At 36.1% G+C, this 26,517-nt stretch overlaps 1 protein-coding gene and 1 long non-coding RNA gene across 7 annotated transcripts in view; one reads left to right on the top strand and one right to left on the bottom strand.

The window, feature by feature from the left end:
* The window catches only part of LOC123525164 (uncharacterized), a 37,502-nt gene extending 28,369 nt beyond the window's left edge, over window positions 1-9,133 (bottom strand). For all 5 annotated transcript variants that reach the window (XR_008370138.1, XR_008370136.1, XR_008370139.1 and 2 more), the window contains exon 1: window positions 7,476-9,133. This is a non-coding gene — a long non-coding RNA (uncharacterized LOC123525164). The remainder of the gene's footprint in view (window positions 1-7,475) is intronic.
* A 3,299-nt stretch (window positions 9,134-12,432) lies between these two features.
* LOC123525166 (coiled-coil domain-containing protein 78-like) overlaps window positions 12,433-26,517 on the top strand; it is a 37,843-nt gene continuing 23,758 nt past the window's right edge. Inside the window, exons 1-7 of one of the 2 annotated variants that reach the window (XM_053538116.1) lie at window positions 12,433-12,619; window positions 13,132-13,349; window positions 13,824-13,990; window positions 14,409-14,552; window positions 20,325-20,348; window positions 21,410-21,606; window positions 21,997-22,171. In XM_053538116.1, coding sequence (XP_053394091.1) covers window positions 12,507-12,619; window positions 13,132-13,349; window positions 13,824-13,990; window positions 14,409-14,552; window positions 20,325-20,348; window positions 21,410-21,606; window positions 21,997-22,171 — 1,038 coding nt within the window. In that variant the 5' untranslated portion in view covers window positions 12,433-12,506. The remainder of the gene's footprint in view (window positions 12,620-13,131; window positions 13,350-13,823; window positions 13,991-14,408; window positions 14,553-20,324; window positions 20,349-21,409; window positions 21,607-21,996; window positions 22,172-26,517) is intronic. The other variant, XM_053538117.1, reaches the window with a different exon arrangement.

Raw genomic sequence — 26,517 nt, 5'->3', positions numbered from 1 at the left:
CTTAGTAGTGACTAATACTCATCTAAATTGCGCCCGACTATTTTGGAAATAATATTTTCTCAAAATGTAGACCCAAAACGCCCCAGAGACGAACATTTTATACTTATATTTCAAAATTCCCCAAGGGGAAGAACCCTTGACCCCTTAAAATGAGGAGAGTACCCCTCCAGTACCTTAAAATTAAGACAAAAATACATCAGAGGCAACCATTTTATACCTGTTTTTCAAACTTTCCCGGGGAGAGCCCATGAGCCCTCAAAAATGGCAGGGATAACCTCTCCCATACACCGAAATTTTGAACAGAAAATGCAATAAAAGTCCAGCATTCCATACCTGTATTTCAAAATTGTCAAGGGGAAAAGACCCTAACCACCTAAAATAAGGGGAGTGCCCCTCTAGCACGTACCTCAAAAAAAAAAGAAGACAAAAATGCACCACAGGCCAGCATTTCATACCTGTACATAAAAAACTTTTCCACTAATACGGATAGAGGAACCTCGTACCTACCGTTCGTCGCCGGTGAAGCTTTTGTTTTAAATTGGTGACCCCACCCCCTCCCCCCTCCTCAATCAACAATTTCTGGTCCCCCGCGCTGTTGTGTAACGAAATTCAGGTCGACTCAAGACATGCGATACAACGCGCGACAATACGCAGCGCGAGCTTAATATCTCATAGACTCCATAGAATTACATAGTTCAGACCTGAAATGAATTTAGTACTGTGGCGAGTACTACGTTAGTGCTCAAACCTTTAGATATAGAATATATAACGTATGTATGGTGCGGGACCACTGAAAAGCAAACATGCAGATTAGAGTGAAAGGTCATTTCAGCGGTTCCCAAATCAACACATTGCATACTGATGCATGCAAGCACGCATTACCCAATCTTATCTCTAAGTTGTAAAGACTGTTTAACTTACCTTATTTTGCTGTGCGACATTTAGCGTTGGAGATGCGACATATAACGGTGGGCAAATTTTTGCGACATTTAACGTTAAAGGTGCGACATTTAATGGCAGACGATTTTGCGACATTTAGCGGTGGTTGCGAGATATAACGGTGGTTGCGACATTTAGAGGCGTTGCGACATTTAACGTTGCCACATACCCTAACTGGGCACATGTGAGGAAGCTGGAGTTGTCACTGAAGTGTTTGATTACTCCAATGTGGATGAAGATATATTGGACAAAAGCTCACGTCTGTGTGAAACGTAACAGTCTGAGTTTAGCAGGGATAGAAAAGTGTATTACAACATTAAATTAGTATAAAGGGGACATAATTCATGGGAATTTCTGCAAAAGGAATGCACCAGGGCATTGTATATTATCATGTGGCTAATAGTGTGGAATAACTATTTGAAATTTTAATGAAATAAGTGAGATAGAACAGAAGTCCATCACAACTTGAACATGAAATTCTAGTAAAAGGGGGTATAACTCATAGCATTTTGGTGCCAGTATCATGAACATTGTGTCATATGATGTTGGTGACCAAGTGGAACCACCGTTTTAAGTTTGAATAAAATCCATTTACTAACAACAGAAATATAGTGAAAAAGCATTAAAATTAAACTGGAATTTTAAGTAAAAAATTGACATAAGTCACTAAATATTTTTGCCTGAATTATGGACATTGTGTCATATGATGAGGACGACAATGGAAAAAAAATATTTTAAGTTTGAATCAAATTTATTAAGTAATAACACAGATAAAGTAAAGGTGCACCAACATTAACCTGAAATTCTAAGTAAAAAAGGGGCATAATTCATGAAATATTGGTGCCAGAGTTATTGCCCTTGTGTCATATGATGCGAGTGATGATGTGCTACAATTATTTTAAGTTTGAATCAAATCTGTTTGGTCATAACAGATAGCGAAGTGCATAAAACTTTAACCTGAAATTTTATGTAAAAAGGGGGCTAATTCATGAAATTTGGTGCAAGAGTTATGACCCTTGCCTCATATGATGTGAGTGATGATGTCGAACAATAGCACTTGCCTCCATAAAAATATACTTGGATTGCTTCAGTGGAAACCACACACTCTGTCTACAGAAATCTGTAGTGTATACACATGTACCAAAAAGTACAGTTTGGAGTAGGAACTTTCCAGGTCTATTCCACTCTGTCATACTTGGAGCAAACAATGGCCGAGGAAAGTCTTTTCTCCAAATTGTACAACATTTAGGTATACGTTTAAAAATCATGATCTTATATACAAATACGCACTTCTAGGTATGTAAAGCGACGGAAATATTCAAACAGAATTATTCTTCAAAATTCCATTTACCGAAGCAAAGCTACAGCCACTAAAAAGCACACATACGCTGTAGCCATGCTAAAGTGAACTTTAAAAGAGAGCCGAGCCGAGCTGAGCCGAGCCGAGCAGAACAGGACAGGACAGGACAGGACAGGACAGGACAGAACAGAACAGAACAGAACAGAATGAACAGAACAGAACAGAACAAGATGTGTGTCCATAGGACTCAGGTTCCCCCCACCCCACTACTCCTGCCACTGTACATGGTTTTATGACTCAATGTGAAATATTTTAGGATGTTTGCAATACAAACTTTTAAGAACTTTATGTGCATTTTCACTTTCATTTTTCACATAGTGAAGGACCATAAGTCTGGTCTAGCTGAGTAAAATCCCAAAGAGAACACCCGGTGCAAAACCTCTCATGTTTTATGACTATTTTTTCCTATATAAGTCTATGTAAAACGTGTGACCACCGGGGCGGGGCCTCTTTTCACCCAAGAACACAAATAGAGGAGTATTAGATGATGTCACATGCCAAATGTCAAGGCTCTACGCCTTGCAGTTTGGACAAAAGATGAAAAATTTTGAAAGGGAGCTACCCAAACTTTTATTCTGCCCAGTGGTTTTTAAGAAGATTTTTTTTGTTGACGGACCCACGACGGACGACGGATGACTGATGACGGACGACGGACACTGAGCGGTCACAAAAGCTCACCATGGCTCAGGTAAGCTAAAAACTAAAAAAAATCTTAGGTGCAGTAATTCACATATTGGATAATATTTCTACATGATTTCATGACTCTACGTGAATTCTTATGCAACACAAGCACTTTATTATGCATTTACCCAAACAGACCAAAAGGTGCGCAACTTCATATGCTATATAACGATCCCCTAATGTTTTATGACTAAGTTAAATACTTTTTGAGACACATGTAGGACCACATTCGTAACAGATCACATTTGTAACAGATCACATTTGTAACAGATTTCGTACGTATGCGATCGCATTCGTAACAGGTAAAATGTGTTACGAATGTGTTTGTCCAACATGGGGGTTGACATGAGAAGCACATATGAATCATGTTGAGTTTTATACTGCAAATGTTCAATCAGTCGGTTGCCATCGCAACATCATTAAATGACTGCCATAAGCACCATCACAAGTTCGTCGTCATCGACGTCATAGATTATTTGAGCCGCATCATGAGAAAATGGGCCTTCGGGAATCTTCGAGGCTTTGCAACCATTGTGGGCCCAAATCAGGCCCAGATCATCCTGCACATCCACGCAGTCTGATCACGGGAACACACCGTTCGCTGTTATTTCAAAGAAGGCTTATTTTACCTGAATATGGAATTTTTTGACCCTAATTTAGATGCATAAATGCACAGGTTATTCTGAATATAGACTTTTCGGAAATTCACGAAAATGTCCGAATGCCAATTTTCCCGTGACGTGGCTCAATTCTTATTATCATTTCTGCATCCACTGCCACTACCACTATAATATGATTACAACTTCAGCTACTTCTACTGTTACCTCGACTAGCTGAATTGTAGACCTACAGGCTGAGGTCACTGGTTCGAACCCGGTGGCGTCAACATGTGTAGCTATCTTTCGTTATCCAGAGCTGTTTCAAGTTGGGTGACAAACAGGAAGTTGCTATGTCGTGGGACAAATTATATATAACTTGTCATGGACGGAGTCGTTAGCCTTAAGTCTAGGGGCCGATCTTGTGCTGCGGACTAATGTCTATGAGATTTTAAGAAATTACACTTTATGTTTTATTACCCTCACCCCACTGAGCCCGCCTCAGAGGTAATAGGCCTTCTTTTATTATAATCACGCCGTGAAATAGCGGAGTTTGTGCGTTCGTGCAGTTATATATAAGTTCTTGTCCTTGGTATAACTTGCCCATGCATAATTAGATTTCAAATTATTTGGTAAAAATGATCAGCATGGATAGAAGGTTTGTAGCGATCATGATCCATGTTGCTATATCCAAGATCAAGGTCACAGCTTTGAACTAAGATTTGTTTTGTTATTTTGTTGTAATATATACGTTTGTGTCCAGATCATAACTCGCTTTAGTCAGATTTCCAAATACTTTGGTACAAATAACCACCATTTAGTGACAATTTGCAATGATCATATTACACTTATTACTGCAAACGTCTCAAAGTTAGGCACCCTGTAGAATGGTTTTGATGAATATTATGTTTGTTTGTTGGATTCAGAGCGCCTGTTTTCAACAGTATTTACGTAATACAGTTTAGGGCAGTTATAATCTTACCATTGATCCTACAACGGACCAGTCCAAGATGATGATGATGATTATGAAGATGATGATGATGATAATGATAATAAAAATGTCAATAATATTAAAATCAGTACAAGAGTATCTTTGTTAGTAACAGACAACTTCCCAGCTTGAAACAGCACCGACAGGCGAAAATCGCAACAGATACGAATAGTTTTCACCCGGTCTCGAACGTTCGTCCCTTGACACTCTAGCCGATGGTTAGTTCTTCCCATTAATTTCAATTGAAATTATACCTTGGCTCATATACGAGTTTACACTCGTACGTTCGTTTACGGGTCTGGTAAAACGCACCGATACACGTAAAGTCTTAACTGGGTGGATGAGAAACAAAATATCTCTGGAAATTCCGGCCCGAATGCAGACACCAGGCCTGGCAAGAAAACTCTCTTATTAAATATAATCCAATAGAGTTCACGTCAGGGTTTTATATGGGACATATTTCATTTGATGTATCAATTGTCGTCAGTTTAAGTTTTTTTTATTTTTGATGTTTAAAGCAATGCGAATTGACAAAAGATAAACAAAACGAAAACGAAAAACCTATCTTGCAGCGAACCCGCGGACGCCGACGACATCAGGATCAGAACAATAGCCATGAGCAGTCTAAGAATAGTCAAGCTAGTCACTATTTTAAAGTATACATAAATGTATATATACCCGGTGTTCTACGGAAACAAGCTTTTACAAGACTTCTGTGTTAGCTGAGAATGCCTTGATCTTGATTTTAGTGCATTTTATTTGTTGTTGAAGCGATACAACCAGTGATTTACCGATTATAAAAGTTGAACAGGGATTGCATGTGGTGTGCATCTTCCCTTTTAATCATACATATTCATATGCATTTAGTTAAAATGAAATCTTACAAACCAAAACCGATATGGGGAATTTATAAGTGATATGTTCATGTAGTACCATGGTACTATGAACAGACCAGTCATGATAACTGTATTCTTGCCAAGTTTAATTGCCAGATAAAAACCTGTACCAAGATATTAACCTGACCGGAAATATCCCTCTAATCAACAAGAGGGTCGTCATGACCCACTATCGCTCACATGAGTAATACTACATTATACATGTTATTAAATCTGCGATAATTGCCATTTCAGGGGCCCTAACTCTAAGACAAATAGTGTGATATGGCTACTCTTCGAGGAAAAAAAGCAAGATTTTAATGATATAATATTTCAATGCAAGTTTTGTCAAAATCAAATAACAAATGTGATCTCTGTCATGTTTACCATGCTAAAGTCAGCAAATTTTGTCATTTTAAGGGCCATAACTCCAGGACAAATGGTGCTATATAGCTGGTTTTCGCAAGGAACCGAGATGTTATAGAAATATAACTTCTATACAAGTTTGGTCAAAATGAAATAATAAATATGGTCTCTCTCTATTGTCTTCACAAGACTAAAATAAGCAATTTTTGCCATTTCAGCCATAACGCCGAGACGAATGGCGCGATATGGCGTTATTAAAGGAAGTGAGATCGTTCATAAGTTTAATAAAAATTAAATAACAAATGTAGTCTCCATTGTGTTGACAAGGATAAAAACAGTATTGTTTTGCCAATTCAGGGGCCGTATTTCCAAGTCAAATGATGCAATGCGGTTGTTTTTGAAAGGAACCGAGATCTTATAGATATATAAGTTGTGTGCAAGTTTAGTCAAAATAAACAAAAAATATGGTCTCTATCGCGTTCACAAGGCTAAAATCAGTAATTATTGCCATCTCTGGGACTATAACTCTAAGACGAATAAGGTGATATAGTTGGTTTTTGAAAGGAACCGAGATATCATAGGTACATTGTATATATAAGTTTGTGCAAGTTTTGTCAAAATCAAATAATAAATGTTGTGTCTATCGTATTCACAAGAAAAATGTGAACGGACGGACGGTCGGACGACGGACGACGTACAAAAGATGATCACAACAGCTTACTTTGTCACTTCGTACAAGTGAGCTAAAACATGTTACAAATGTGTTTCAGATGTAAAAATGCACTTTTTTGTTCATTTTTCCGATTGAAAATGACATGTGACAAATGTGATCAGATGTCACATAAAAAATCGGTATCGATCACATTTGTCTCAAAAATTGTTACAAATGTGCTTGATTTCTGTTACATATGCGATCTCATTCGTAACACCTGTTACAAATGCGATCTGTTACGAATGTGGTCCTACAACACATGTGACACAAACTTGTATCCCATTTATGCATATTTTTGACAATCAAGGACCTTAATTCTGGTCCTATAAAAATGAAGAACAAAATCCCATGTGCGCAATTTCGAATGCTGAGTAATATTCCTATGAAGATTCATGATCCTGTGTCTTATACTTTTTGAGATATGTGTGACACAACTTTTATGCCTTTTATGTATATTTTTCACTATGTCAAGGGTCATAACTCTGGTCTGACTGAGTAATATCACTAACAAAACCCCAGATGCACAACTTCACATGCTAAATAATATTCCTGTCATGTTTCATAATAGTGGGTCAAATACTTTGTGACACAAACTTAGGCCCTTTTTATGCCTATTTTTGACTTAGTAAAGGACCATAACTCTGGTCTGACTGTGTGAGATCCAAATTGAAACCCCTGATGCACTGCTTCCCGTACTGAATAAACAATATTGCGAGGTTTAATGACTGCGTCAAATAGTTTTTGAGATAGGAACGACACCAATTCGGACGGACGAGGGCAACTCCAAGTGCCCCTAAAAACAAGAAATGGCCACTACACCCATCTTAACCGAATAGTATCAATTTCTTGTGTTTCTTAACTTAAATAGTCGAGACCGTCAAGACGTGAACGTAACTTAATATGGCACAGATGTGATACATGCATTTTTGTGCTCCACCATTTATACGTTACTTACCAGAAAACCGGAGGTCTAACTATTGCGTGGTTGTTCCTGCAGTAGGATGGATTCGATCATATGTAGACACAGAGTTTCAGTTTTGCAGTAACACTCTTTGTTACCAAAGGCATTGGGTCGATTATTCTGACGATCAGTCGTGGAGTCGTTCCGACCTGTATATATAAACATGTATGAATGTATGGGTCTGTTAATTAGGCATTGTTTACAAATAAATATGATTCAATACGACACATATAAGACAGCAGGTATTAATTCATTGATGTAATAGTACACATAAGTATAAGCAATACTATATATATATAGACAGTGACTCATTGCAAACCTAGAGCGCCTGTGATAAATTACAGACTCCAGTATATACCCGATTCAAGCAAACTGAATAAAAAATATCTTTAATGTATATATTTTGTAATCATGGTAATACTAACCCTAACATATAGTTAGTATATTATACATAATATACACTAAATGCGCGCGGACATGCAATCATTTGCGTATTTTTGCCGTGTGCTCAAATTGATAATCACTTCCGGACATGCGCAGAAGACCGCTCCATGTCTGCAATGAGCAATATTGTTAAGGAACTTTGTATTTGTGGTAGTGGTTTCGGTAGCCGTCTTAAGTGTTATTTTTTTTTTTTTTACTCTTTTTTTGTAAAGTTTCATCCTTGACATAGCGTTATGTGAATCCATATATAATAATGAGATGTAGTGATTTTTTTTTTCAAATAGTCATAAAGCATTCTATATTGTAGGGATAATACACGTTTTTTTTGTGTGTATTAACATCTGCAGAAGCCCACGGGATTGTTTGTTACCGAGACGCGGTCACAAACATATCCCAAGGGCTTCTGCAGACGTAAATACACAAATCAAACGTGTATTGTCGCTATTTTTGCATAAAAACATTACCCGACAATTAAATGTATCCATGTGTGATGACTTTACGATTCCGGTACATTTTTTTTGATTACCATTCTGTTGTTCTTGGAAACGGTAAACATGTTTTAAATATCCATAAGCAGGGTTCAAAAATCAACAACATTACTAAAAGCACATACTGAAGATTTTTACACGATTTTTATCTCTCATTATAACAAACATGAAATACAAAAAAAATATTCATATAACTTCAACATTTGGTAAACAGGAACCCACTTTCAAGGATAATAACTTTACATTCGAGTTACTTTGAGTACGGACACATCTGGAGTACGGATGAGTACGAATGTAATGTCAAACTTTCAAGCTGTTTATATATATTCTTCCAGAAATTAGATAAAAACATACCGACACTTACCAAAATCATAAATATGATTCCTAAAAACAAACAATCGAACAAGTTACACGCGTTTCTTAAATATTAACGGTTATCTACAAAAACTGAAACGACGCCAAGTTCTAAAATGTGAGTAAACAAGGGAAGAAGTGAGTACGAACATTGTTGGGGGCAGCGTATTTGGCGTTGGTAACTGATACAGCAAAACATTTTATGGTTTAGCTTGCATCTTTTATGCTACAAGAAGAGGTATTTATGAAAGAAACAAGACGCAGATACCAGGTGTCAAATATTCATTCCATTTTCTAGAGAGTTTACGTAGGGGAAGTTTGGGAGGGGCGGAGTGGCAGGCCCGATCCGGTGCTAGATAACCCTTGTCCCACCTCCTTCCCTCTCCCCTCTCCTTCCTCCACTCGGCTGAATTCCGGAATAGATTTGGGCAAAATATTCTAAGTGTATGCTCGTTTGCAACGCCATTTCAACAGTTATGTAACAGCGGACAGTTAATCTAACCAATGTTCCTGGATTCTGTACCACTACAAACCTGTTCTCAACAAGTAACTGCCAACCTTCCCACATGAATTAGAAATAGGGGACGAATGAAATCAGACACGTCATTTATCACATCTTCACAGAGAACATACGCCCCGCCCGGGGGATCGAACTCACAAACCCGAGATCAGTAGATTTGTGCTATGATCCCTGCTATATGTATTGAGCTAAACGAGTGAGTTTTGGAGAGAAACTGCTTGATTTGAAAGAAACTTTGTGAGGACAAAGGATGTTACTAAAGTGTCTCAGAGAAAATAGTCAGCATTTTCAGATTAGCATTACAAGGACTTTTTCACTATCTTTTTAGTGTTAATGAAATCTTATAATCAGCACAATTACATGTAGAATGTCAGTGTGCACATTTTGATTAACATTTTCTAATCTGAAACCTGCCATGAATATTTGTCAAATTTTCTTTGTGCCTTTGAATTTTGGTGTTTGCAGTACCTGATATGTATTTTACAGGATGTTTTTCTTCACGGAGCACTGTGGTCAGCATTTGTCTCACGTGAACTGTGGAGACATTGGGATAATGTACCTGAAAGTTCATCACAAATTGCTGGTGTTTTGATATGCACAAGGTGTTAGGCTATTAAACATATTTATGATATTTACATAGTATTTATACGTGTAGATGCGTATGTAATAAAAAGGTTATTATCTTTGCATCGGGAAATATGCACTCGTTCTACAGCGGAAGAATATTGCCCTCAAGAACTCGTGCATATTTCCCGATACAAAGCTAATAACCTATAAATATTGGGACTTTCAAGCTTTGACGGCTGAGGAATATGGCACGCGAATTCCACAATAAATTAGCCAATTAAAACCAGGGCGCTGAGAATGCGTCACGCCTATCAGCCGCCAATAAAAACCTATTCGCTCGGTTTAATTAATCAAAAACTTATGATATGAGGCTGATATTAAAACCTATGATCCCGACTGAAAACACAAGTTTTTGCCATTTGCAAAAATATTCTGGGAGCCTAGGTTCTCTGAAAAACTTGTAATCTGAAGTGAAAACATAGGTTCTAGGCGAAGAACATAGGTTCTTGGATTCATTGTGCAATTCGCGTGCCATAGAGGAAGACCGCAGTACCCATTCGTGCATAATTTCATCACGGGCGGGCATCTGGGTAGAACCACTGCCCTTCTGTAAGCCAGGTAGATAGCTTCTTCACATGAAAAATTCAACGTCCCCAAGTGAGGCTAGAACCCACATCGATGAGGGACAAGTAATTTGAAGTCAGCGACCTTAACCACTCGGCCACGGATACCCTACATCAAGAAACACAAGGAAAGAAACGTAATAAATATTTTACGGGTTGGATGAGATTTGGGGGTTAAGTAATGTGGGCAGGGGTAGCGGGGAGATGACGGGATACTTAGACATTCTTGCTGTAGAGGTCAGCTTATGATAGTGAACACGTGTTGCAAGTTTTAAAGCAATAGCTTTAGTTGGAGAGTGTGTTAAATAATGATGCAGGGGTATGCTGGCAAGAATGCAGGATGATTAGATGTTCATGCTGTACAGGGTCAGCTTATGATGGTGAACTAGTGCTGCAAGTTTCAAAGCAATACCTTTGATAGTTTAGGAGAAAATCTGATCTAAACATAAAACTTAACCATGCAACGCCGACGCCGACGCCGATGACAATAACTCATCATTTTTTTTCCAAAAAATCAGATGAGCTAAAAATAATTCAGTCGGGTTTGTGTGTAACGGAGGAGGGATAAAAACAGGTAATTGGACACACATGTCTATAAACAGCATTCCTTTACTACCCCCCCCCCCCCCTCGCCCCCGCTTATATTTCACATCAGGAATTAACAAAATGTACAAAAGAAATTCAAAAGAAACAAATCTTTCATTCACCATAATCATTCATCACCTGCAGCATTATCATCATCATCAAACACAGACGATTTTAACTTTATTGATAGGATACAATTCTATTCAAAATGCATGACAAGCCACTTTGTTTCATTACTTGTGCACAAAATATGCATCACTTAAGTGTCTTTTTTTCTTCTTCAAAACTGGCATTGACTTACTTCAGTAAATAAAGTTATTCGCCAGTTGACTGTTTTTTTTTTCTTAAATTGGCAAGAAAGAAAATGATATTGTGCCCGAAAATTTATCAAAATCTGTATTAATATCGTCATTTGGATATATTTTGACACAGAGCACATTGTTGATAAGGTTTCAAATAATCAACTTTAAGCATGACGATACTTGGACCGAATTTACATACACAAGACAAAATGTTTTTGTACAAATCATCATCAAAAACATCACTTTTACCAATATCCCTTTATCCCCATTTATCTTAAAGATGACAGGAAATTCCACGTCTGTTGGTTCCCCAAGCCCCTTAAAGGTCCTGTTAAGGTTAAATGTGGTATGCGAAAAGTTGGTGAAAAGAGTTGAACGTTTGATATTCTTATATATACTTTATTCACATATAAAATACAAACAAATACATACCGAGATGCAGTATCTGTATTATGTACCTGATTTCACTTATTTGATCATGTGCATTGGTTGATTATCTTAAATTTGTACTGCACACAAATGTTCCCCATGATGTGACAATGTGTGGCCCACATGATCTATGCTTATATGTCAAGGTCACTATTGAAATTTAAGTAAAAATAATTTTTGCTCCTGAATGCCTCTAAGATTTTTAGTCCTAACACTGTTGCTAACAACCACAAGGGACAAACACTAACAAAGTTTTCCAGCATTAGGGGACTTCTGTATTGCCACTGCACTTGTTAACTTAGAAAATCAGTATTTCTTGGTTGATTTTTTTTTCCTCCACTTTTCTTGAATACTTACTTTAGCTCAGAAACTTTATACATCTTTTGTCATCAGTTAAGATAAGTGAAAAGGCCAAGAACCATAACTCTTTTCTTGACTGAAAGATGAGCAATGGCAACCACAGGCGGTGCTTTTTTTGTTTGTTTTGTGCTGAATTTGTGATTGTATTTTTGCAACGTATTCTGTAAAGCCTTTTTGTACATGTGGATGAGATGAGTGCTATATAATGTGGTATAATAATGATAATGATAATAAAGTGCCTTTGAATGTGAAAAGGTCACTATATATACGTTTGGTATGATATGATATAATTTTTTTTCTATCAGATATAGATAATGGAGAAGTAAGATTTGTACAAGAAGAAGGAACAGACAATGAATATAGAAGTGTGTGGTCGTATTCGCCCCAGTCTAAGGGCTGAGGGTGCAGAGAACCTTGTGATAGAAGGGCAGAGGCTAGCTGCTCATCCCAGAGGACCATATCTCAAGTAAGTCAATTTTAATTACATTTAACAACACATTACTATGATAAATATTAGGTGATACCTGAGTGGCTAGTATGACACAGAAATGGGTGAATTCTCATTGTCTATGTTTGATGAGTTTGAAGGAAAACTTCCACTACTGAATTAGTTCAAGAAAATACATGTGCAAATAGAAAAACCTGCCTTCTTTTTTGTTCATATTGTCTTCTTCGAAGATTATTAAACAAAGCAGTGGGAACACATTAAATTTTACTGTGTGTTTTTTTAAGGCTAAGTACATTTTCTATATCTACATAAAATGTATCAAACATGGCTTGCTTCGAATCAGGATACTTTAACTTTATGGGAGCATGCATAGAATGTTTTCTCTTTTCCCATAATGTCTTGTCGGTCCAGTATAGGTTCTGTTGTCACCTGATACATATTGCAGACTATTTTCCAAAGAGAACATAAGTATGTATAAATAGTAAAACAATATAAACAGTATTGAAACATCACATGAACTTCTGTTTCAGTTTTAAAGCTTTACATCGGCAAGATGCGTCCAATCTGGATTTGTTCCGAAGTTCTGTTGATGAACTTTTGGATTTTTTCCTGGCTGGATTTAATGTTTGCCTGATGGTGATGGGTGAAAGTGGGTCAGGAAAGACATACACACTGGCTGGCGAGGGAACATCTAGAGCTGGGATTGTACCAATGATTTTTGATACACTTTTTACAAGACTTCAAGGAGGTATGCATGTTAATTTTTGTTGTTTGTTTTAACATCACACCATCACAATATCTGATCAATTGGCATCTTTCCAGCTTTTCATGGTGGAGAAAGACCACAGGTGACCCTCTGAGTATTACATGGACGTGCAGGCTGATCTTGGTCTGCACTGGTTGCAAAGGCAAAACCACTTGCCGCCAGCAGGCTAAAGTTGATGGCTTTCTTGCATGAAATAATTCTACACTCCAGACAAGGTTTCAACATTTTAGGGGTGAAGAGCAAGTGATTTTAATGCCAGCAACTTTATCCACTCGGGCATGAAGCCCACCTGTATACAAGTTTAATGATAGTTGTATTATTGTGTCTTGTTTGTTGCATTTCAGTAAAAATGAAATATCTCAGTGTATGTTTTTAAAACTAAAAGAGTTGTCAGCTGATATCCACTTCCTTTCAAAGAAAAGTTGTTAAGATATATCTAAATGACTTATTTTTCAGAACGTTACATGGCAGATAGTCGTCGTGTGAAACGTGACAATCCTATTGTATCTCTTGAGATGTTTGAGGTTTATAATGAGCTAATTAAGGATCTACAACAGGTGCCTGGCAGCAGCAGTTCTTACCTTGAACTTGGAGAAACTGCAGAAAAAGGAACATATGTCAAGGCAAGTAGAATATTCCAGAGGTGGTCATAAGTAAAATGTAGTTAAATATGTCAGCCTGTGAAAACATGATGGTATGCATTCAGAAGTCCCCCACTTTTACAGAATTTCTTGAGTTATCCAGAGGTTCTCAAATAACTGATGTTAGAGTATTTAAGAGATTTATTTGTTATTTATTTGTTATTTATCACATGGCTGAGCTTGGAATCACTTGCCTCTCACAACTGTCAGTCTGAAGTTGGATGTAAATTAAGTTAATGTAAGGAAACTGTTCTGCTTGCCTGCAGAAAGTCAGTAGTTCCATCCATTTGTATCCTAGTGCTTTAAATAATGTTTGAAGGCGTACCTTGGCCTTTCTTTACATTTATAAAAACCTATCAACTCACAATATATCAACTTACAGTTTTCTTCTTTATAACAGAATGCAGCTAGTGTGTCTGTAAGGGATGCGGGAGAAGGGTCGGCAAAGTTTCGTGAGGGTATGTCACGCCGCACTGAGCAGTCTACTGACTATGGCCCTGCCATGCATAATGCTTCAACTGTCATTCACATTGATCTGCAGATGGTGAGTGTTTATATTTATGCTAAAAATAGACTCTACACTGCCTCAAGCTGCCTTCAAAACTTCATAATATACAATATGATACACAGTGAACTTGACTTACAATGGACAGGGTTACTACAGTTAAAGGAACAATTTCAGATGTCCGAATGTTCCTCTATGTAAAACAGAATGTTTACTTAGACAAGCTTATAACCAATTATTGGATATTGGGAGCACATTTTCATATCCCAACCAACACTAAAAACTGATTACAAAAATTTGCATTAAGCTTTGACATAACCACCGTGTTTTGGATGTTTGCTTATTAATGTTTGATACTTTGTGGAACTAACAGTATATGGTGATAAAAAATTAGAAATTATAACAATACCATATGAAAATAGCACAACTGTGTTAATACATCTCAGCAAACTGTCTCATTTCAAGAGTTTACTCTTACAGAAATTGTTTTTTTTTTAAATCCATTAACATAAACAGCATCCAGATATAAAAAAGAGACTTTACTGGTCTTATGACTTTTAGCTTTTAGTAATAACAAATCAAAGAGCATAGCATTTTATGACAATAAATCCAAATTGCCTGTGGCGGGATTCGAATCCGGGTGGCTTGTATGCTAGTCCAATGCTCTAACCACTGAGCCAAAGAATTGACTCCCTGACACAGTTGTCAGAGATTGGGTTTGAACGTACAGTGTAAGTGACAGTAACACTTTTCCCAGGCTCTTCGAAGAAGTCATTATTTATGATGGCGTGTAAGGCTTTTTGGCATAGAAAGTGCCATTTTGGGCACAAGATAAAGTCTGTTTCCCGAATGAGCCTCCATCTTATGATGGTTAAGGTGTAACATAACAGAGAGCATAGCATTTTATGCAAAAAAATCCCAACTGCCTGTGGCGGGATTCAAACCCAAGTTGCTTGGGTGCTAGTCCAATGCTCTAACCACTGAGCCAAAGAATCAACTCCCTGATGCAAATGTCATAGATTAGCTGTAAATGTACAGGCTATGCGTAAGTGGCCGTTACAGCTGGTCTCAAGAAGTTCATAATAACTAGAGTTTACTTAATATTATTCTGATCCTTTTTAGGGGGTTTTAAGTCATGAATACACCAAATCTTATCCTGTATATGTTTTATGTCAAATGAAAAATGTCCACAGAGCTGTCACACATAGCTAGGCCCATATCACATTACAACTTTTCACCCTCATTTTGAAGAATAAACTTAAAACTTACATAAAGTGACATGAAAAGTAGGGATCATGTATCTTTAAAGTCATATTTGGTCACTGCAGAATAACAGCAAAATTAAAATGTTGTGCCCTGGTACTACTACTCATGTAGTAATTGAGTTTTTCCTTCTCCTTTATCCACAATGAAATTTAATCAATAACTACCTCTGTGCCCATCGGAAGTGAAAAAATAGTGGATTGTAACTTACACCAATAAGCAACTAGACCAGATAGTTCTCATGCAGTCGGAATGCAAAAGTCTTGAATAATTGGCCAGTTTTGGATAACATATTGAAATAAGAGTCAGTAAAGAAATATGACAGTTGATTTTTAGTCAGACAGGGTTCTATGCACCAAGAAACAACAAAAAATTGAAGCTAAATTTTTCATAGGAGCATGTGCTTCAACCCTTTTACAAAGCCTGCCTGGGTGCTTTTTGGTCTGGCTTCATTCCTAAGGCCCCATTTCTTAGATAAATATTGAATGTCAGAAATCATTTTTTAGTCACATGGATTGGAAGTACTCATTTTGAACTTGAGAGTGATTTGCCAAAAATTAATTCTGCTATATTGGAGAATGTGTTATTGACCAAACAGATTTTCTGAATTCTTAAATGTGATTTATGAATTGTGTGTATAAAAACAATTTTAAAGTTCTCCTATGTGAGATTAATCATTGATCATATATTTTTGCAAGTAAAGCTAAAAATATTTATGAAAACATTACCATTTCTTACATCTTGTGGTATACTATGTTACAAGGGACTGCAAAAATTCCTTCCAATATCTAGAAGTGACCATTTATGCCCCTTTATCCATGTATTGAAATCATTTGTATAAGCATTGTATAGTTTGTCAGAGAAAGCTAGCACAAAACAAAAGATTGCTAGATTAGTTTTCTTGTGAATGTTATTGGTAAAGACATATCAAATTTCTGTTCTTTTGAAATGCAGAGTTTAGCTGATTTCTTTTTTATTGTTTTTTATTTTATTTTTGGAGAATAGACAAGGGTAAGATATTTTCTATCAGCTAGAATTCATTTCAGTATGATTTTAATTGCTGGAACATTTATTATTAGAAAATCTTTCTCATATCTAGTTTCTATCTTTTAATTATTGTTTTTGTCAATTTTATTTTTATACAGTCATGTGTTGTTTAATATGAAAACAAATATATCTATGACTTACATTAAATAAATGTATGGGTTCTATTGTTTTTGCAAATGTTTTGAATAGGCTTGGTTGACTTCTGCTTCTGGTCAGTTGTCATTCATCTATTAATTGGCTCAGGTATGCTCTCATCATGTTTTTGTCATATAGCTAGCTGTTGATGTCTTTGTAGCCAGCAGTTTCTGTCCTGTGACTGAGATTGCTATGACAAGCGTTGGGAATATTTCCATGCCAAAAAAAAGTTTTGTGGATAAAGAAAGCATTTGTTAGTTCATTTTTAGCTCACCTGTCACATAGTGACAAGGTGAGCTTTTGTGATCACCCTTTTTCCGTCTGTCAGTCAACAATTTCTTGTCTGCACGATAGTGGTTTCATTTATGATTTTATTTTAACCAAACTTGCACACAACTTGTATCACCATAAGATCTCGGTTCCTTTCTTGAACTCGCCAGATCCCATGATGGGCTCCAAAGTTATGGCCCCTGAAAGGGCCAAAATTAGCTATTTTGACCTTGTGTGCACAATAGCAGCTTTATTTATGATTTGAATTTAATCAAACTTGCACAAAACTTGTGTCACCATAAGATCTTGGTTCCTTTCTTGAACTGGCCAGATCCCATTATGGATTCTAGAGTTATGGCCCCTTAATAGGCCTAAATTAGCTATTTTGACCTTGTCTGCACAATAGCAGCTACATTTATGATTTTATTTTAACCAAACTTGCACACAACTTGTATCACCATAAGATCTTGGTTCCTTTCTTGAACTGGCCAGATTCCTTTATGGGTTCCAGAGTTATGGCCCCTGAAAGGGCCAAAATTAGCTGTTTTGACCTTGTCTGCACAATAGCAGCTTTATTTATGATTTGAATTTAATCAAACTTGCACAAAACTTGTGTCAGCATAAGATCTTGGTTCCTTTCTTGAACTGGCCAGATCCCATTATGGGTTCCAGAGTTATGGCCCCTGAAAGGGCCAAAATTAGCTATTTTGACCTTGTCTGCACAATAGCAGCTTCATTTATGATTTGATTTTTACGAAACTTGCACACAACTTGTATCACCATAAGATCTTGGTTTCTTTCTTGAACTGGCCAGATTCCATCATGGGTTCCAGAGTTACGGCCCCTGAAAGGGCCAGAATTAGCTATTTTGACCTTGTCTGCACAATAGCAGCTTCATTTATGATTTTATTTTAACCAAACTTGCACACAACTTGTATCACCATAAGATCTTGGTTCCTTTCTTGAACTGGCCAGATTCCTTTATGGGTTCCAGAGTTATGGCCCCTGAAAGGGCCAAAATTAGCTATTTTGACCTTGTGTGCACAATAGCAGCTTTATTTATGATTTGATTTTTACGAAACTTGCACACAACTTGTATCACCATAAGATCTTGGTTCCTTTGTTGAACTGGCCAGATTCCTCTATGGATTCCAGAATTATGGCCCCTGAAAGGGCCAAAATTATCTATTTTGACCTTGTCTGCACAATAGCAGCTTTATTTATGATTTGATTTTAACCAAACTTGCACACAACTTGTATCACCACAAGATCTTTGTTCCTTTCTTGAACTGGCCAGATCCCATCATGGGTTCCAGAATTATAGCCCCTTAAAGGTCCAAAATTGGCTATTTTGGCTTTTGCAGCCATATAGAGACTTCATTTATGGTTTGATTTGATACAAACTTCCAAAATATCTTCAACAACAAATCTTGGATTCCATGACAAACCTGTCAGATCCAGTCGTAGGTTCCAGAGTTATTTATATCTTATTACCTCCCCTGATCGTAATCAAAATGGATTTTTATCAGTAAGTACTTATAGGACTTATTTGAAATTTCATTATTGTCATTAGTTGGACTGAGACAATCAGGGCAGATAACTATGGACTGATTTTATGTCAAATTACCTCCCTTTATTTCAAGTTAAAATGGGTATATCTCTGTAACTAATACGATACTGATCTGAAATTTCATTTATGTCAACAGATGGACTTGGACAATCAGTGAAGATACATATTGACTGAATTTATGACAAATTACCTCCTTTATTATTTATCTAAATGAATACACCTTAGCAGCTTCTAATGAGATTGGTTTGAAACAATCATATCATTTTGAGCAATGGTACTCAGGTGAGCGACACAGTGCCATCATGGCCCTCTTGTTAAAATTGTTTTATAGTAGCAGCTGAAGAGGATAATGAAATAAGATTTTAAAAATATGTTGACATTGTAGGCATGGATTGTAACGACACAATTCTACAGGACTTTGCTTAATTTTTTTATTACTTATTTTTTTATTTATTGAAGTGAACAATATCTCATTAAGATTAGGGCAAGCTATCTCCTTTTATTACTATTATTTGCATGTCTTAAAGCATTTTATTAGTTTGAATAGACACTTACCTCTCTCCTGTGAACACCAAATCTGACATTTTCATTTGTAGCTAGGCCATTCTTGAAAATATTTTGTCTGGTGTTCATTTGATGAAAGATGTTTCAGTCTAACACTGAAACAAACAAAATTTAATATCCACTATTATTTGATAATTTATAGCTTCCAGAAAGCATAGTCTGTCATATTTTGTCATTTTTCTTGCTGTCATATTTCTTTGTATATCTGGTTGTTGCCTGAGAAAACATTACTCTACCTTTTTATCATTTGGTGTTTTGTCACTAAATTTTTGTTTTTGGATGTCAGTATTTACTGATGGCATTTAAAGAAGAAGAATATTTTAGACACTGTATCACTAAGTTTCTGTTTTTTCCCTTTTTTGTTTGGCCATTGTGAGTGCATTTTTTTTAAATTATCTCACAGGTCATTTTTTCTGTATCACATATCTCTTTGTCTGCCTTTTCCAGTGTTTGCCTGTAGTTTGCCCTACTTTTTAATACAGAACATTACAAGGCCTGTTTGAAATTGAAGACTGTTTTTTTGTAACACAAAGAAACAAATTTTAATACAGAATTAAACACAATGCCTGTAGCTTGAAGGGCTCTGTTTTCATTTCCTTTAACAAAAACACAGAACAGGCAAACCAAAAAGACCTATCTAATCTTTACAAAAAATCATTTATATTTCAGTTGAATTTTACTTTAAAGGACTTTAAAGTTGAAAGTTTGCTTTCTATGTATTGATGTATCTACATCAACTTGTTAGCTCAAATAATCAGTGCATTTTACATGGGAACACTGGTATTTTGATAAATTGTAATAGGTCTGTTTACTTGCTGATAAACTTTAGTTATTGATTATTGGTCAGTGCATTGGTGAATTACGGTACTTTGAAGTTTTTAAAAGAAAATAAAATAGATCAGGAATTATATTGAATGTTAGGAAAGAAATAGCAAAGAATTCTTTCATATGTCTTTTTCCAGAAAGCAAAATTCCTTTCTCCACTGGTAATCTTTTGTTATTTGTTATTATTGTTATTATTGTTTATTCTATGATTTCTGTTGTTTAATACATATATAATTGTTTGCATTTATTCTAGTTGAGAATATGGATTTGTTTCAGGTTATAATTTTCAGCACAATATTGTCACTAAGTGCATGCCTTGTATCTTTCAAACATTTTTATTTTATTTCACTGGGGTTGTTAGGTATCTACTTTTGTGCTGTGAATTTTAATAGGATTCAGTGATGAAATTAACCATCAGATACATTCAATTGATCTGTTTCAGTCAATCAATAACACGAATATTTAATCAGTTTATGTTATATATAAAAGTGCATGATATTTTGGTTGAAATAAGTTAACGGTGAGTCTTTTGAGAATATTACATAGGTCTGTTCTATTATTCATGTTGTTTTTATGAAATGATGCCTTATTAATCATGTTTATTTCAAACTTGAAGTTTTATTTAGATGAAGTTTATACAGATTTATACATTATTACTTGATTTTAAATGGCATTAAACTAGCATGTATTTAGAAAAGCAAATTAATATGTTAAAAATGTCACCATTGATGGTATAGCTGGTAGATTATAATGTACATCATGCAGCTATAAAAAAGTAATGTATCTGTATTGCTCTAAGTAACAATCCTTAACCCTTAGCTTGCTAAATTTCTAAAATGGACTGGTCCATCATTCAATTTTGGGCAATACCATTTATTATTAGAAGGGGTGTTCACTGAAAATTTACAGACTGGATCTTGGTCTGCACTGGTCACAAAGGCAGAATCACTTGCCGCCAGCAGGCTAAAGGTTAAATTGACTAAGTAAAAACAGTTTACATAACTAGACAGTCAATTTTTGACTCAGTGTTAAAGATGATTTGCTGGCTGAAATAGTACTCACAAAATTTGAAAAAATATGTGTTTGAGAAAGGTTCTCTCTGCAAGATTGTGCTTTTTTACACATGATTATATGCACAAAAAGAATTTAAGTTAGATCATTATATATACCAGATTTCTATTGAAATATGATCCTGACTTAATAAAATGCTTAAATTTTACAGTTGGTAGGTGAGAACCCAAGCCCAAATAAATCCCGCTGCACAATATTAGAGCTACCAGGCTTAGAGAAACTCTCAGACGACCCAAACCAACTTCGACAAAGAGAGGGACCAGCCCTTAGTAAAGCCCTTATTGCCCTGAACCAGGTGATCACATCTCTCTCCAGCAACCCGTTTCCTGACAGAGTCATTAATTACAGGTATTTCTTCAAATATCTTTTTGCTTTTAAGTTCCCTTTGTCTTTCACATAATTGTTATTATATGTGGTAGTTATTTTTCCTATCCAGTGTTCCTGAATTTTATGCTAACTTACTTGTTCTCCACAAGTATAACACATAAATTGGATGACAAATGGCTGTGAACCTAATTGTCTTAAAGTTAGTTACAGAGAATGCTTCTTCCTGCCTGCAACCTCTAGGTTAGTTGCACTGTACTCTTATCAGTGAGCTGACTGGCCCAGACTGGGTGGTATCTGTGCTTCACTACAGTGTCTGGAACCTTTTCTCCAAATTAGTTTTTAAGCCTGATGCCTTGTTGATGAGATACAAATTTTAGATTGTGAGAATTAGATGTTCTTATATTATTTCAGTGACTCGAAGCTAACGAGACTTCTCAGGAACGAACTTGGAGGCAACTGTAAATCTCGTGCCATCTTGTGCCTGAAGCCATCAACTAATTCAGATATCCTTACTGCTATACTCAACTTCACAACACGTGTCACACAAGTGAAAAACTTCCCTATTGTTAATGATAGTTACGCTCAGGTAAAGTTTTTTTTCTTCTTCCTTTTTGTCAAATGGCATTGAAATATAATAGCTGCTTTTTACAGACTAACAGAAAATTTTATTTTTATGTAGAAAAATACATTAACATCTGAAACTGAACTTTGTTGTTATCTAACATGCTATAGCAGGTCAGATATTGACTTTGGTAAACTAACATTTTATCCAGAGTGAGTTCAATTTCTGGTTTGCTTTGAAAACTGTGAAATCAGTTTATGTCATGGACATAAATATTTATATTTCTCGCAAAAACAAACATGAATTTGTGGTTAATAACATAAATGGGGCTTTTATTTGTTTGTCAGGGTTAAATTTCACGGGTTGATATACAATGACACATGTAGATCAAGATGAACTCCTTCTGTACAATAATGACTTTACAGTACATTTATGATTTGTCTAACACTAGAGCAGGAAAAACACCGTCAGAATAGCTCAGTCAAAATTTATTATATTTTCATTCCTAGTTCTTTAAAAAAACAAGTCCTTTTCCTACATTTTAAACAATTTGTTTAGGTTTGGTTATAGGAGATTAAATATATTCAAATTTCCCTTGCTCACTAGATGAAATACTTCAGATTCACTAAGTCAATAAACAATGTCCAAGCCTTTCCAAGTTACATTGAAATAGACTCTTCATCTTTGTATTGTTGCAGAATTTAACCTTTACCCTGCTGAATTTCTAAAATGGACTGGTCCATCATTCAGTTTGGGCAGTACCACTTATTATTCAAAGGGATGTTCACTGAAAATTTACTTACTGAACAGCGAACAGTGCAGACCATGGAAGCCACGGAAGTGCAGGCTGATCTTGGTCTGCACTGGTCGCAAAAGCAAAGCAAATTCACTTGCCGTCAGCAGGCTAAAGGTTAAAAGCTTGATAAAGTGTGTTTAAAGTGCTTTGAGTCAGTTTATAACTGTTTGTTGATTACTGCATGAAACAAATTCTCACCTCAGTTCAAAGTATGGATAAGTGCATTGAAAGAAGCACATACCAGCTTTTTGCTCTGAGGTGAGGATATACTCAGTATCTTGATATATTTTAATTTCCAGTATTTCATTATTTTTTATGATATTTATAGATTACTACCTGATTTTACTTTCACTGCTGTGAGGTTTATAACAATATTAGTCATACTGAGTTTCACTTGTAATTTCAAATTTTATATTTAATACTTATTTTGTATTTTCATAAAAAATTCTATGACTTACTCTGTTAAACTTATTAATCAAACAAAATCCCTTCTGTTATATTTCTTAATTAGCAATGTCTGGTGCTAAGACTTGGTAAACTTTTACACTGTGTGTTAAATATTTTGATGGCTAATATATAGCATATAGATGATAATTGACAGTTTACATCCTCTCTTAGTTTAGCTGATGCTTAGTTATCTTAAGTAAGAAAGCTTAAACTTCAGCTCACTTTAGCGCCAACTTTCTGGAAAAATCAGACTGGTTTTATGAGAGTTTCACCTTGACCCTAGTGTAAGTTCAGACTTACAATATGTGGACAGATACTGCACTGTTCCACTGTGAGCTCCTCTATATTTCAACAATACATTGAACATTGCACAGTGGAGAATCAGCTGTTCAACACTAAAAAGCATACATTTATAATTTCGCAAGTGGAGTTAACTGTCAAGTTACCATTATGATACTTTTTCCATACATATTTTTATGTTTTGATATGACTAGGTGATGTTGGTTATGGTGAAGGGAAATTTTCATATAGTTTTGAAATTTTGCTACATTGTTTGCAGTTATATGTATTACGTGTTTACTGTAGGGCTATTTGACATGGAAAATTCACCTATAACACATGTGTCACCAAATAACATACAAGTAACAACATATTTATAGAATAGATATCAAAAGCCAAATCTAGACAACTCAGCAGTATGCATCACTATTTGTTTTCAAGTCTTGCTATGTTGAATCTTTAATAGTCTGTGATTTTAATGTCTATTTATTTTGACTTTCATTACTAGAAATTCTACCTTTCCAATAATTTTAAAACAAGGAAGAGATGAGTCTAATTTTGGGTTTTGAAGTAGAGTTGCTTATTCAGACAAAGTTGTAAAATGGAGTTTGGAGACCAGTTTCAGAATGTAGCCTTGCCATTGGTCAGTTTCTAGATTGTACTTGTAAACAGCCAATCAGAAGCTAGAGTTTTGAGACTGGGCTTAGCTTCATTGCATTAGAACTCTCTAGTTGAGAATAACCTTGTTTTGAATTCCAGGTTAGTAAATTCTCACTACTTGAATATGAAGCAACTCCCATCTCTAGATGTCATTGATCTATAACCTTGCTAGAATGATGATGGGAGTTTGAGACTTAAATTTGCTCATATTTTTGTATCTTTGGCTCATTTTCTTAAAGTATAAGCTGAAACAAGGAAGGCATTATTCTGAATTTGAAAATTTCAGTAGTTGCAGGCTATGTTGAAAAAAGCAAAATACCTATAATAACAGATTTATAATTGGAGTACTGTTATTCCAGTACTGTTGCTATGGTACTATTCTTTGTTCACACGAAATTTGAATTGCATGTTAAAGTTGCTTTCAAAACTGTAGATTTTAGATCACGCAAGGTAAAGGTACTAACACATGAAAACTTTTTAGGTCTAGAATTTATGGGTTTGGGTTTCATATTTTCTCTGTTTAACTGTCAGTAATCATGCAGTTTAGTAACAATTCTATATATTTCTATTTGCTGTTTATATTGCAATTGCAAGCAGGTAGTTCAGATGAACGTGGGAAAACTTAGACTTAAAATTGCAAATTCCCAAAAAGATTCTTTTAAATTATTGATTCAAGCATAAGTGCTATTTTTACGAACAATTTAAAAAAGAATCCTACGTTTTGTAGATATTTTTTTAATCCCCCGCCGTGGCGGAGGGATTATAGGAATGGTCTGCGTCCGTCCTTACGTCCGTCCTTACGTCCTTCCGTCCGTAACAAAATCGTGTCCGGTCCATATCTCCTAAACCCCTTGAAGGATTTTCATGAAACATGGGTCAAATGATCACCTCATCAAGACGATATGCAGAACCCATGAGTCAGCTTTGTCAGTTCAAGGTCAAGGTCACAACTCAAGGTAAAAGGTTTGAGCCTGCCATTTTGTGTCCGCTCTATATCTCCTAAACCGCTTGAAGGAATTTTATAAAACTTGGGTCAAATGATCACCTCATCAAGACGATGTGCAGAACCCATGAGTCAGCCATGCGGGCTCAAGGTCAAGGTCACAACTCAAGGTCAAAGGTTTGAGCCTTCCATTTTGTGTCCGCTCTATATCTCTTAAACCCCTTGAAGGAATTTTATAAAACTTGGGTCAAATGATCACCTCATCAAGATGAGGTGCAGAACCCATGAGTCAGTCATGCCGGTGTAATGAAGTATTTCGACCCCCATAGAATAATGACCCCCCGGTCATTATTCTATAGAAAAAGTGACCCCCCGGTCATAGTATTATGACCACCAGATCACAGTACTATGACTCCCCCATGTGAAGTAAACTGAACCTCACGAAGAATATTGACTCCCATAAAAAAAACGACCCCGGTCATTTGGTCAAATTTAGTGATAACTCATGTATCTAAGGCCTAATTGCTGCATTTTATGCCCCCACTCGGGGGAGGGGGGGCATATAGATTTGCCCTTGTCCGTCCGTCCGTCCGTCCGTCCGTCCTTCCTTCCGTTTGAAAAGGGATTCTATTTCTAGACGCTGTATCTTGGTGTATACATTTTTTTTCAGGAAAATAACAATTCACCATACGTTCACAAAACACACCAGTGTCAATAATCCCTGCAAACTTCGGTTTGAAGTAATTCTTCAGAAGAAAACTGCACAAGAAACTGCTAACATAGAACGAAGTATTAATATAAGTTGCAATACTTAGCAGTGGCAGTAAAGTACGGGAAAGTAGTAGTAGTAGTATTAGTAGTGGCAGTGGTAGTGGCAGTTGCAGCAGCAGCAGCAGCAGCAGCAGCAGAGGAATAAGTGACAGCAACAACAGCAGTAGGAGAAGAAGAGGTAGATGTACAAGACGTATTAGTGGAAGCAGGTATAGTAGTATCAGTAGTAGCAGTTGTAGTAGTAGTAGTAGTAGTAGTAGAAGTAGTAGTAGTAGTAGTAGAAGAAGAAGAACATGTAGTAATAGCAATAGAAGTAGCCGCACCAGCAGTAGTAGTACAATCAAAATGTTAACTTTTGGCAATGGAGGGTATTAGAGTTGTAGATCTAGTAAAATTGTGCGTTAGGTTTGGTGGGGATCACTTTTTAATAGATATTATCGTCGAAAGACTTTTTAGGAGCCGGTGTTTTACACG

The sequence above is a fragment of the Mercenaria mercenaria genome, chromosome 3, assembly GCF_021730395.1.
Source record: "Mercenaria mercenaria strain notata chromosome 3, MADL_Memer_1, whole genome shotgun sequence".
Lineage (NCBI taxonomy): Eukaryota > Metazoa > Mollusca > Bivalvia > Venerida > Veneridae > Mercenaria > Mercenaria mercenaria.
This window is presented reverse-complemented; position numbering and strand designations above follow the sequence as displayed.